General features: G+C 40.2%; 1 protein-coding gene across 4 annotated transcripts in view; it reads left to right on the top strand.

Moving 5' to 3' along the window:
- Window positions 1–10847, top strand: part of NRP1 (neuropilin 1) — a 188764-nt gene extending 177917 nt beyond the window's left edge. For 2 of the 4 annotated variants that reach the window (XM_006888943.1, XM_006888945.1), the window contains exons 14-17: window positions 5356–5627; window positions 6328–6424; window positions 7554–7604; window positions 10005–10294. In XM_006888943.1, coding sequence (XP_006889005.1) covers window positions 5356–5627; window positions 6328–6424; window positions 7554–7604; window positions 10005–10294 — 710 coding nt within the window. Of the gene's footprint in view, window positions 1–5352; window positions 5628–6327; window positions 6425–7553; window positions 7605–10004 lie in introns of all 4 variants that reach the window. The other 2 variants (XM_006888944.1, XM_006888946.1) reach the window with 2 other exon arrangements.
- The last annotated feature ends 2322 nt before the right edge of the window (window positions 10848–13169 follow it).

The following is a 13169-nucleotide window of genomic DNA, read 5'->3' on the forward strand; positions in this document are numbered from 1 at the left end:
GCTAGGCTTGTTGGTATGTTTCTGAAAGATCACAACCTTGAAAACCTGATGGAAGAGGGTTCTACTCTACTCACGAGTTGCTATAAATTGGAATCAGCTCAGTGACAACTAAACAGCTTTTCTCAAGTAGAGCTATACTAAAGTCAAAATGCTAAAGAATGCTGATTTTATTTAATGTGGCCAATGATTTGCCTTTCTTTAAAAAAAAAATAGTAAGCTGAATTGTTGTTGTTAAGTGCCATTGAGTTACCTGCAACCCATAATGGTCCTAAGTATAGAAGCTCTGAAAAAAAAAAAATTAAAAAAAAATATATATGTGTAAATATAAAACAAGTAGTGATTCATATACTGTAACTCATTTTATTTCCATTTTGGCTAACCTTGAGGAAAGTAGCTGTTTCATTTTTCTTTTCTTTTTATTATGGAATATTCTCACTATCTTGAAAAAAAAAACAAAATAGTACAATGAACTCTAGTACATAACCAACAATTATCAAATTGAGGAAAATCTTTTTTCAATATCATCTCACATTTCCCAATTCATAATTATGCAGAAGCAGTGCCACACGTACAGACAGTCCTCTCATTTATATTTTCAGCTACATAAGCAGCGCTCACTCTCTGGATCTGTGACAAGGAGTGAGATGGTGGACTGGGATTCTTATTTAGGGGAAGATTTTTAATCTATCCCATTTCCTCTGAGCAGATAGAGTCCTCACCACACCTCAGTTCACACCCTGTTCTTCCTTTGTCTTCCTCTCATTACTAAAATGAGACTAGGTTTAGTCTTATTTTCCAAAGCTGAGGGTGGATGGACTGTAATAGAAAGTATTGACCACCACACCAGTGAGCTATTTACCCTGCTTTTTATTATGCAACTTGAGAAATGGTATACAGAACCAGCAGGTTGCTAAAAGGGGTCACAGTAGAAGGATCTGGGTTCAGTTGGGTGAATGGCAGAAATGCAGAACAAAACTAAAAAATATCGAAACCACCAGGCCTATAAGTCCAATAGAGACTGGTGGAACCACTGAGATTATGGCCCCTCGTCATACTTTGAGCCTAGAACAAAACTCATTTTTGTGACTCAGTTCTCATCCCCAAAACAGACACGCTTATAAGGTGGCAAGTGACACCAGAGAGGTACTCACTCCTAGAATAATAAAATATAAAAGGTAAAAAAAGGCAGCATTTGCCTTAGGATAAAGCCCTGAGTAAGATAGAAGGATGAATGGAAAGGAGAATTATAGGGATACAGTGGGGAAATATTATTAAATTGTGATTATAATTAAAAGCCAATTTGCTTTTTAAACTTTTGCTAAAAACAAACAGACACACACATACAAAGAAGAACTAGTAGTGTTTTGAGAAATGCACGCATACAATAAGCATCTAAACCACAAACTGCTCCCCTACACTGTGATGTGTTCAGAGCAGAGCTTACTCAAAGAGTTGCTTCTTAAAACACACCCCAGAGGAGCATTGACTGATGCTAAGAATTCTCATTAAGGAAAGTTCTCCCAAAGCTGGTGTTTGGGATGAGTGGGTCCGTGGGTCGATGGATGGACAGAGGATACCTCATGCCTTTTTCATTTTGTTTCTCACTCTCCCCCCACCACCAGTGAATGTAACCATTAAGTGGGTTGGATGGTTCTCCTTCCACAAGGGCTACCTCCTTGCCTAATGAGAATGACAAGGAAATTGGATAAAATTGGACTCCTTCAATTCTGAGACACTTTCAATTGAATCTTAAGACAAGCAGTTTTAGAAAACTTAAAATACTTTGACTGTAAATGGCACTGTACATATAAATGGCATCAAATTAACTAAATGCAATTAGCTGAAATGAAGGCAGTAATGGTGGAAAAATTGATGCAAAGTGAAGCAAAATGGCTCAGTAGGATCTGACATTCAAAGGAGGTTAAAAGCTGTGTTAGCCAGAGACAAAAGCTAAAAGGCTTACAGAAGGAAAGTGCTAATTGAGAAAATGAAGACAGAGTTCCTGACCCAGAACTGTGATAAAACCCCCTGAAATAAAATATCAGGGCTTTATGTGTCAGGGCATCAGAAAAGTGGGGCTTGAATTAACAGCTGAAAAGTGCTGTCCTCTCTTAAGAAAAGACTGAGTTTTACTCAGCTCTCATGCCAAAGCTGTCTTTACTAGAAATCGCCTCCCGCAGCCCTAGCAGAAAAAAAAAACCAGACTTCTGAGAGACGAGTGAACCAAACATCTGAAAGATAAAAATTTGTGCATGTGCAGCAGATGCAGATGAAAAGAGCCTGTGTACAAGGCACACACACATATACAATGATATTGCCTGTTATGTATCTTCTTGTTTGTAATATATTCAAATAAGTTTTGCTGCTTTTTAAAAAATCAGATAACAATATCCGGGTAAAATATTTTACTGCCCAATTTTGTTCTTAAACAAATCCCACATGGTGTCCTATGTTTAGATCCTAACAATGAAGCAGTGTGTCTCACAGAGGTCTCCTTCCATCTAGAATCTTCCATTTGTTCCTTGCACACAGTGGCTGGGGTAGACCTGTCACATGGCCGCTGTCCTGGGGACTTGTGATGAAGGTATTGATGAAGGTATCAAAGTTTCTCCCAGCTTTGAGGAGTTCACACTCTGGTTGTGAGTGAGAAACCATTTCAAAGAGTGGGGTGAGGGCTGCCAATGTGTGAGTAAGAAGGATGGTGAAAGATAAGATAGGAAGTGTCTTCGTTTCCTAGAGTTGCCCAGCGAAGCACCATCAACTGTGTGGTTTGAAACAACAGAATTGTATTTTCTAACAGCCCTGGAGGCTTTAGGAAGCTGAAATCAGTTATATGCCAGCCATGCTCCCTCTCTGAAAGTTCTAGAGTGAGATCCTTCTTCCCCCTTCTTTGCTTCTGGTGGTTTCTGGTAAGCTACGGCGTTCTTTGACTTATCTGCCTCAGTTGTTGGTTTGTTGTTAGTTTTTTTGTGGCTTTTTGGTTTTTTTTCTTCTGTCCCTTCTCCTCTTTTATAATGACCCCATACAGATAGGACTGAGGAGACCCACCCTTCTCTGCTAGGACCTCAGATTAGTTCAATCTGATAACGCCTTCCAAAGATACTATTTGCAAACAAGGTTGCATGCACAGGTGCCAGGGTAAGGAATTCAAGATAGCTTCTTAGGGAGACACAATTTAAACCTTAAAAATAGAAGTCAGAGAAAACAGAAAGCAATCTAAGCTGGGGCTTGAGGAAGCTGAGGGAATGGGAAGGGAAAGAGAGAACAGTGGTGGTTAGGGATTGGAGTCTTGCACATAAAGGGATTGAACAGATTCCCCTCAGGTAGCATCGCCATGTGCCATGGCTAGAGGAGTGTGGCTTTGGGTGCTGTGAGGAGGAGTGTGGCTGGCCTGGGATCTGTGAGAACCCACCAAAGAACTGTAACCAAGAGTCAAATTTTAAATTTCCTTCTTTGCTGTTTTGCATTTTGTTTGAGTGGTGGTTTGTTCTATACAATGGAGTTGGAACCAATCAAGAGCTGACCCTCCAGCAGGTTTTCAGAGGCAGTAAATCACACAGGAGGAGATTGCCCATCCCTCTCCCATGGAGCAGCTGGTGGCCTTGAACTGAATGCCTTTGGGAATGCCGCTCAACTTCTAGGCCAGCAGAGCATAAGTTAATAAGTTACATTTTAAAAGCCCATAGTAGCGGCAGCAGGATGGAGACACTTCTTAGTCAACTTCGTCTATCCCCATGTTCACTTTGCATCCCTTTTCCTACCAATTCTCTGTCATCTTAAATAAACTTCATGGGCTCAGTAAATGTGCTCCTCTTCTGTAGCAAGTCCAATTTCAGTCTTTTCCCATAAGATTTGATAAGATAGAGGCAAAATCATTACTTTTCTGTTTATTATTTTAAACTGCTACCCTGCTCATATCAGTGAACTGGCATTGTCACACAGACAAGTAGCCCAGGCTTGGTAAACGTGGTTAAGACAAACCCCAGAAGTGACTGAGTCTGCTTGGTCACAGATGGACACCTCACAAAGTCAGCACTGAACATACTACTAGGGCGGCGACTCAGTTTGAGCTGTTCTTTTGTGATTCCGCTCACTGGCTTAATTAAAAGTGCTGTGTTAATTAAGACTCTCGTGGAAGCAGCTAGGTTAGTGAAGAAATCTGCCCGCTAACACCTCCCACTTCTGAACGGACTCTGGTGACACAGGCATGCAGATGCAAGGACAGGCCCACATGTGCTCAGGGATAAAGCATCTCACAAATAGACAAGCCTCTTGGGCAACAAACAAAACATCTCGGCTGCCTATTGAGGCCAGAGCTTCAGATTCACACTTACATCAGGTGAGGCTTTAGAGGCGGTGATTTCTATTTGTAGAGCAAACAGGGAAACATGAGCTGTGTGTTTAGAACAGGTGGTGGCAGGAGGAAACATTCCCACTGCGGGTAATTAAAAGCAAAGCCAAGTAAGTCCTAGCAGATCAGCAAGTGTCTACATTGCCGAGATGGCTCATTCTAAATGAGCCTCAACAGTGCAACCTTGCCTCTCCTTGAACCAGAAGCCCACATCGAACAGGAGTAGACTTGACAGTTGTGTGTTTAAAGGCTCTATATGGCGTCAAATAATCTAGGGAGAAAAATTTGGGGTTGGGGGTAGGAGGTGGCACAAAACAACGGTTGCTATATTATTTAGCAGAATTGCAGCTTTATTATCAAACAGGTATAGTGGCCAAAGTATTATCCACCAGAAATTCTGCTGGTCTGAAGGTCAAGAAGAAAGAGTACATCTCAGTTGTTCCATGTAATGTTGGCATTCAAGGATAGAACTGAAATCATCTTAAAGTTGAATGCAAATGCATTTTACTTCTAGAGGAATCCTTTTTAGTCTGCTCTGTACTTTTGGTGGTGTTAAAGCAGACTGACCTTGTCCATATGGCCCACCCAAACCAGTCAAACTGAATACCATCTACTTGGTCATGACTCATAGCAACGGTCCATTGGGTTTTTAAGGTGGCATATCTTTATGAGAAAAGCAGCTAGTGGATTCAAACTATCAACCTTTCAAATAACAACCCAGATATGTTATGCACTCTACGACCAAGGGGTCCTTGTACGTATGACAGTAGATCCCAAATAAGTATTATCCATATCCATGCTGTACTTCTTCAGGCTTTCTCCGATCAAATATCCACCCAGGAAGGCTGAGAGTGAAGTGCCTCAGAGGTTCCCCAATAGCTCTGTTCCCTTTCTACCATGTTTTTGGATTTTTGGTTGCTCACTCTGGAAAACTTAAAAGGAACATGATTAAGGAGTAGTATATCTGGCCATTCCTCCTAACACAGTTCATTTTGCCACAGCAGGAGATGGCAACTTCATCTATTCGCAAGCTGACGAGAACCAGAGAGGCAAAGTGGCTCGTCTGGTGAGCCCTGTGGTCTATCCCCTGAACTCAGCCCACTGCCTGACCTTCTGGTACCACATGTCGGGTTCCCATGTTGGCACGCTGAGGGTCAAACTGCACTACCAGAAGCCAGACGAGTATGACCAGTTGGTCTGGATGGCCATTGGGCACCAGGGAGATCACTGGAAGGAAGGTCGTGTCGTGCTTCATAAATCACTGAAACATTATCAGGTACGATCCTTTACCTATGGTCGGGAGGAAAGGTTGCTACAGGAAGCCAGATAATAATTTGGAAGTCATGTAAATGTGAGGAATCTAGGTGTTGCAAGTAGTTTTTTATCTTCTTCAAGCCTCTCAAGATAGTGGGTCAAACCCACATAGAGGCTCAGTGGATCAAAAGGCTTCTGTAAAGAGAGCAGCCAAGAAAATTCTATGTAACAGTTACAGTCCATAACTTGTGGGGTCACCATGGCTGGGATGCAGTCCACATCAGCTAACAATACTGCCAATATGAGGAGGAGAAGGCACTTCAAATCTTATTCCGGTTGCTTTGTGAACCTGAGATTATTGCTGCAATGATGGTAATCTCAGTTGCATATTTCAGGCTCCCAGACTATAGGAAAAGAGCCAATTTGGTGCAAACGAAGGGAGAATGCTGCTTTACAATCTATTTCTGGGCTGTCACAATGGATCATGCCTTTTATTCGCTGCCTCTTGCAGCTTTAAATTTGGTATTATAAAAAGAGAGTACAAGGAGAAGTTTTATGCCATCACCAAGCAGCAAATATTGATTGATGAGCAAAGTGTGTGCTTATGTGAAATCTCATGAATTTAATTTATGTGCCATAGCCCAAGCTGAACAAGCATTTGTAAACACTGCTATATTTGGGACTCACTCTGAAATGCTGTGAAAATGATCTCATTTTGTTAGGTGATTTTTGAGGGCGAAATCGGAAAAGGAAACCTTGGCGGGATTGCAGTTGATGACATTAGTATTAATAACCACATTTCACAAGAAGACTGTGCAAGTAAGTATGAGTTGCTGTTGAAACCAATGAAGCAGTTATCTGGAGTTAGAGTCGTTTCATGTGACAGTCTTTGCCTGCTCATTTAAACCAAGACTGTCTATGCTGGTTACAGGTAGACCCTATGAAATACAAATTCCAATGCAACAGGGCATAAAAACAGGTCAGATTGCCTTCAGCTACCCCTCCCAGTTTAGCCTAGCCCTCCCAGTTTATTAGATTGTCTGATCAGTACCTACAAAACTACACAAAGTGAAATCAAATATCACAGCAAAGAAGAAAGACTCACCGCATATATATATGGTTTTACGTGCCATATTAGAAATTTGGATGGAAAGTGGTAAACTCAAACATCTAGATAAAGGAAACAGCAGGCCTTTGAAAACTCTGATTATAGTGAATTCAGTGAAGGTGACATAGCTAGTGAATCACAGAAGCCATAATTCTCTTTTTCCACATAAGTAGGTATGTCTGACTTTAAAAATAGTTTGACTCAAAAGGATAAATGGAATTCAGAGTCTCTACCTAGTGTTTTCAGAATTGGTCCTTATCAATCTGGTACTATAGCAATAAAAGTCAGACATTAAAAGAAAAAAATTATATTCCCTAGTTCTTGGTATGTAATTATAAATAGCATCACTAATGGCAATGTAATAGCACAGTAATTAGTCTTAAGCTCCATTGGCTGCACTTATACTTTTGTTATATATTATTATATAACAGGATTTTAATTATAACAAAATGGAATAAGCCTATTGGATAAGTTTAAGACAAAACAAGCCTGTTGGTTTAAATGTGGTTTTGGTCATTTTAGCAACTTAACAAAGCTTTATAGTGTACTGTATTGTATTGGCCATGGGCAATCCCTAAAGTGACAATAATTTGATGGGGCCAGTTGAAAAACATCAGGCAAAAATGCCTTGAATGAAAACATACTTCTTTGTAAGGAAACCTGTTTAAAGGCCCATTTTGAGGGAGTTCGCTAAAAAGAGAAAGACATTCAACAAAATGGAGCGATGCAGTGGCCCCAGAAATGGGTTTATTTAGAGTAGAGATCATGTGTATGGGCTTTGTGTGCATTGTATTTTGTGGACAATTCAAATAACCTCTTTCCTTTTTATTTGACTTGTAGAACCAACAGATCTGGATAAAAAGCATGCAGAAAATAAAATAGATGAAGCAGGTAAATTTAACTTGATGACCAATTTTTTTAAATTACTATAGCATTCACTATGTTAAGAAGCCTTCTGGAACGTTAGCCCGTTGGTATATATATCAATGTCATTAAAAGGAAATGAACCTTCGTGCCCATGGTCTTGAACTGGGTCATAGATGGGCACGTTCTGCAGAGTGCCCTTTCCTAAGTTTCCCTCAGGGAAGTTTGTGATAAGTAAGCAGGTGAGTGCTGGAAAAATCTTGTGAGCCTGGTCTTTCCTTGCCTGCACCCAAAGGGGAGATAGAGGAAAATCTAGTGAAACTCTCTGATTTGATAACTTTGGAAATAGAACTAGCAAAGGCAATGAATGGCTCATGATGGTTTAAATATGGTAATATACAACTGACACTTAATTCCTTTTTCTTGTTAATATTTAATCTATGGGGAATTGGAGCCCAATTTCTGTGATAATTTGCTTTTGGAGTAATCCTTTCCCAACGAAGATCCTGGCTTTATAATCATGATGTTTTGTTAAGGGACTACTGTATTCCAAGCATGATGCTTATATTACCTATTTATCACATTCATTCAAAAAGATATATCCATCCACATTTTTAAGGAGTTCTGGTGGTATAATGAATAAAGAGTTGTGCTTGCCAACTGAAAGGTGCACAGTTCAAATCCACCAGCTGCTCTGTGAGAGAAAGATGAACATTGTCCTCTTGTGTGGTTTGTGGCCTCTGAAAATCCCATAGATGGTAAGATGCTAGTCAGATCTAACTCAATGGCAATGAGTTGAGTTGATCCCATTTTATAAGGAACCCTAGTGATGCCCTACATGTCAGATGGCTAGATACAAGGTCAATGGTTAGAGTCTTTAGGGAAAAAATGAGGCATTATCCTCCAGTAAAGATTTATAGCTTTGTAAATCTAATAGATTTGCCTGAGTCTGAATCAATTCAATGGTGCTAGTTTCTTCCCTTTTAAAATTTAAGACTGAAACTCGAGCAGTTTCCCTAAGTATGTAACACAGTTAACTAGGTAGTAGCATCGCATGCAGATAAAAAAACATGTGTTTTCATTGAAGACTGCTTTATGATCACAAACAAGAGCTTCTATCATAATTAGGCATGTCCTAATATTATTTTCTCCCCAGAGATTTACTTATCTCCTGGCTAGCATTTCTGGATATTGGACAGCTGTTGTGGACAATGAAGTGCCATGACTATCACAGGGTATCAGCATCTGTTGCCTCTAGTGGTTAGACACATACATATCATAGTCAAAGAAATACAGCGTGATACTGTTAATAACATGAACACATGGCTCAATAAGCTTAGCTCCTAAGTCCACACTGAGAGACAAACTTTATTAGAAGTTGTTTCACAGCAATGCTTCATCAAGGGAGAGTATTCATTTGCCTCTATGACTTGTTTCCCTCTGTTTAGGGACTTGCATCTCATATTTTTAGTTTTCTTTGATGGTAATCTTTGTTGATCTGAACACCATTAAGTAAACACCACGCCTATTGTACATTAGCATTTCAGTCCTGTTTCTAGTATCAGGTAATTAGGCTCAAAGCTCCCATGCTAATAATTTCTCATGTTCCACTCTAAAGAAAACATTTCCCTGGTGACTGAACTGTAAAGCAGTGAACTGTCTCCAGTGAAACCGCCAAACTTGCAAAGATGCTGATTATTAAATGTGTCCTATTCAGTTTAGCACTTGCTCAGTGCCCAGATTTGAGCCTTAATGTTTTTTTAAATGTTAGCTCTGAGCCCTCACTTGCTCTGAGAGATCTCTGCTCTTTGATTGAAACCACTGTAAACTTGGGGGTAAACTGTTCCTTGGCTTGAAGATTGTCCACGTGGGAGAACACACGCCTATGTAAAGCTGTGCCCCAGACCCTGGGAATTACAACACAGCCAAGGGCAGCACCAAAGGGCTCCTGGTGTCTGGTTTTGGAATCAAGCAAAGACTTGGGGAATGTTTACATGCCTTCCCCAGCCACACGTGTGACTAAGCATCTTGCAAAGCTTAATGACTGCATATCTGGCCCGGGACTATAAACACAGCTTACAGTCTAGCACAGCTGGAGGGCTGCAGGAAATCTGAGTGTGGTTACAAGATAACCCTCACTGTTCAGCTGGAATCAGTACTTGCCATGTGCTAAGCTGTATGTGCAGTCACAGCATCCACTTCCCAATGGCCTAGCCTCCCACACCTGGACTCCCAGCCCAACATAAACCTTGGTGGTTGCAGGCGATGGAGCACCAAGCCCCACTTCAGGAATCCTCAGCAGGCTCTTGGGAGAGGACAGGCAGAACTGGACCGTGGGATGAGTTGGTTCTGGTTTCCTTTCTGTTTGCTTTCTCAAGGCATGCTGGCGCTGTTTATGGAGCTTTTTTTCATTTCCTTCCTCCACAGGGAGCACCCCAGGCTACAAAGACTCCAGAGAAGGTGACGAGAACATCTCAAGGAAGCCAGGCAACGTGTTGAAGACCTTGGACCCCATTCTCATCACCATCATCGCCATGAGCGCCCTGGGGGTCCTCCTCGGGGCTGTGTGCGGGGTGGTGCTCTACTGTGCCTGTTGGCACAACGGCATGTCTGAAAGAAACTTGTCTGCCCTCGAGAACTATAACTTTGAACTTGTGGATGGTGTGAAGTTGAAAAAGGACAAACTGAACACACAGAGTACTTACTCAGAGGCATGAAGGCGGGCGGAGATGAAAAGATGAGTGGGAAGACTGAAGTGGAAGGACGGAACTTGAGCGTGCTGGGAACTGTGGATCTTCTCTTACTGTACAAGCTGGGAAGTGCGTTGAGGACACTGAGCCAGGCTTTTCTCAGGAGCTTCAATGAGTATAGCCGACAGACATGGACAAGTGAGCTGTGTTAACAATCGGAATCATGTACAGTCAGCTTTTCTTAGGTTGTGTTGACCCCCTCTGTTGGTTTCAATTGAATAATCTGATGCTGGTGTTAAGACCAAGTATGATTGACTTAATGATTCAATTTTGGACTCCCTCACCCTCTCCCCTTCTCTCTCTCTCTCCTTTCCCTTTTATGGAGTCTTCTTCCTTTCTTTCTGTTTTTTGTTAACTGTGCAAAATCCAAGATGCTGGCACCAAGTGTATTCAGTGGGGGCCCTTCTGATGGACATGCTACCTTTAGCCCAGTGTCCAGAGTAAACTAGACTTATCTGCATTCCCGTGGACTCCTGCAGCTGTCCTTGTGTATAATCGCCCGAATTGTGCATAGGCAAAGAAGGATTAGGATGTGTTTTTTAACAGGTACCCTAGCCTCAGTACCGGTATAGTGTGTCAGCTCTGTTTACGAAGCAATACCGTCAGATTCTCTCTTGATGTTTTCCAGTGTTGTACTCAACCTCGTGCTTGTGACCTCCATGCAGAAAACTGTGCCATCACCAAACACTGCTGGCAACCGGGTGTACCGCCGACAACCGAAACGAAAACTCCTTGGCACTGGCTACTCTATGTGCTCTCAAGTGCCTTTTTGTTTGTACTGCTTCTTGTTGTGTTACGTTAATGACCCACTCCGTTCCTCGCTGGTGACAGCCCAACTCTTTAATCAAACCCTGGTGGCCCACTGACTAAGAAGAAAGTATATTTTAGCGTGAGACGTCAGCCCCCGGGAAGGCAAGGGCTCAGAAGACTTGGCAACGTGGCTTAATTGTTCTGCTTTTTTTTTTTCTGTAGTTCAATTTCCAATTTCATGTCTCTTGACCCTTTTGTATAAAGCTGCAATATTCTCTCTTATTGTCCTTTCATATGGAATGTATTTTCAAATGTAAACACTTTCTCTCTCTTTAGCGCTCTGGTTGTTTGTTTTTTTTTTTCTTTTCTCCTCCCACCTCTCTTAAAATTTAAGCATTTGCCATTGTCCAGAAAAGAAACTTGCAGCTTTAACCTTGCTGGAAATGGCAAACCATTTTACTAGACTTTTATGTTTAAAAAGAAATAAATAAGGGAAATTCCTAACTTTGCCCTCCAAAGTCTAACTTTGGTTTTCTAGTTAACTGGCTAAAGTGACAGTATCTTTTTTCCTGAAGCCCGGTGTGTGTTTATCTGTTCTGATGAAAGTGCTCATTGATAAAAATGTTGACATTTAATAGATTAAGGGAGGAATACTATTAATTGGCTTTCAAGTGAAACCTGAAGAATTGAATAAAATCTTCTAAATATTTATAGGGGGCAAGAGGATACAAAACAATATCCTATTTGCATACAAACATGCAAAAAATGGCCCCTGAGAATATTCTTATTTATATATTATGTCAAACAAAGGAAACTGAAAAAAAGAATAGTTAAGAAAGATGCTACAAATCCTGGTGCCTGTAGGTGAAAGTAGGAGAAGGGAGTGAGGAAGAATTAGCAAAGTCAAAACAAATGTTTAAAGCAATCCATTCAGCAGTAATGCTGGGGTTAACAAAACAAAGCACAACCTAAAGTTAAAAAAAAAACAAAACAAAAAACACCACATCCCAAACAAACCAGAATGAATGCTTCTAAAAGCATTTCCAATGGCTCATCAAGACAAGACCAGCCTTGGTGCTGGCAAGACTTCTAACAGAACAAAGTGAGTCTCTTTTTCCGGGCAGTGTGTGAATTAACCCAAAGAAGCTTCAGTTGACGTTGGTGTTTTTGTGTGATGCTGTAGGGTACATGATGATTTCTAGGTTGTCATCATGTAGCTTTCCACAGATCCATTTGCATCATAGTCAGGACAAGTCTATTCATCTTGGTGTAATTAGATAGAAAATGCCTTTTGTTTCCAGGAAAGTATTGATTACCAGGAAAGAAGAATTGGGTTTTGTCCCCAGAAGCATTCATTCAGTTGTTACAATCATACCAGGAAGAAAACACTAAGACTCGGTTTCCTCCCTTTCCTGAGAAGACCACAGACTCCATGCTCCTCAATCAAGGAAAAATGATACTGCAACTTTACATTTTAAAGTATCTTGCACTGATAAATATATTTAAAAATTATATGTTTATAAAGTTATTAATTTGTAAAGGCAGTGTTACAAAATGTTCAGTTTATATTGTTTTAGATTGTTTTGTAATTTTTAAAGGTGTAAAAATAACATATTTTTTTCTTTATTGAAAGCTATAAAAATCTTTCTGTAGTAAAATGTTTTCATTTTACTGGTATATTATTGCTTCATGTTTTGTACCATCATAAAAATTTTGTGCAAAATTTTTTTTACAGAAATTTTTATTTTCTATGACAATATGACACTTGTAAATTGTTGTTTCAAAATGAACAGCAAAGCCTTAACTTTAAATGACATTTGTATTCTCAGACACTAAGTAGCATAAAAACCACATAGAACTGAACTGTAACTTAAATTCCAAACTATGACTACTACATTCCAAAGAAACAGTTGAATTAAACGTTTTCATAAAATATCCCTAACCTGATGGCTTTTATTACATTAACTGCTATTGTTGAAAAAAATTGGTCTTATTCCAGGATCAAATAACTTCCAAGACTTTTAAAGTTCTCTGTTAAAATTTATATCCTAATAAGGATAAAAAATTAAGAAGACATATCCTGAAAGTCAAA

This window comes from Elephantulus edwardii, unplaced genomic scaffold (genome assembly GCF_000299155.1).
Source record: "Elephantulus edwardii isolate Elephantulus edwardi_28Jun2011 unplaced genomic scaffold, EleEdw1.0 scaffold00073, whole genome shotgun sequence".
Lineage (NCBI taxonomy): Eukaryota > Metazoa > Chordata > Mammalia > Macroscelidea > Macroscelididae > Elephantulus > Elephantulus edwardii.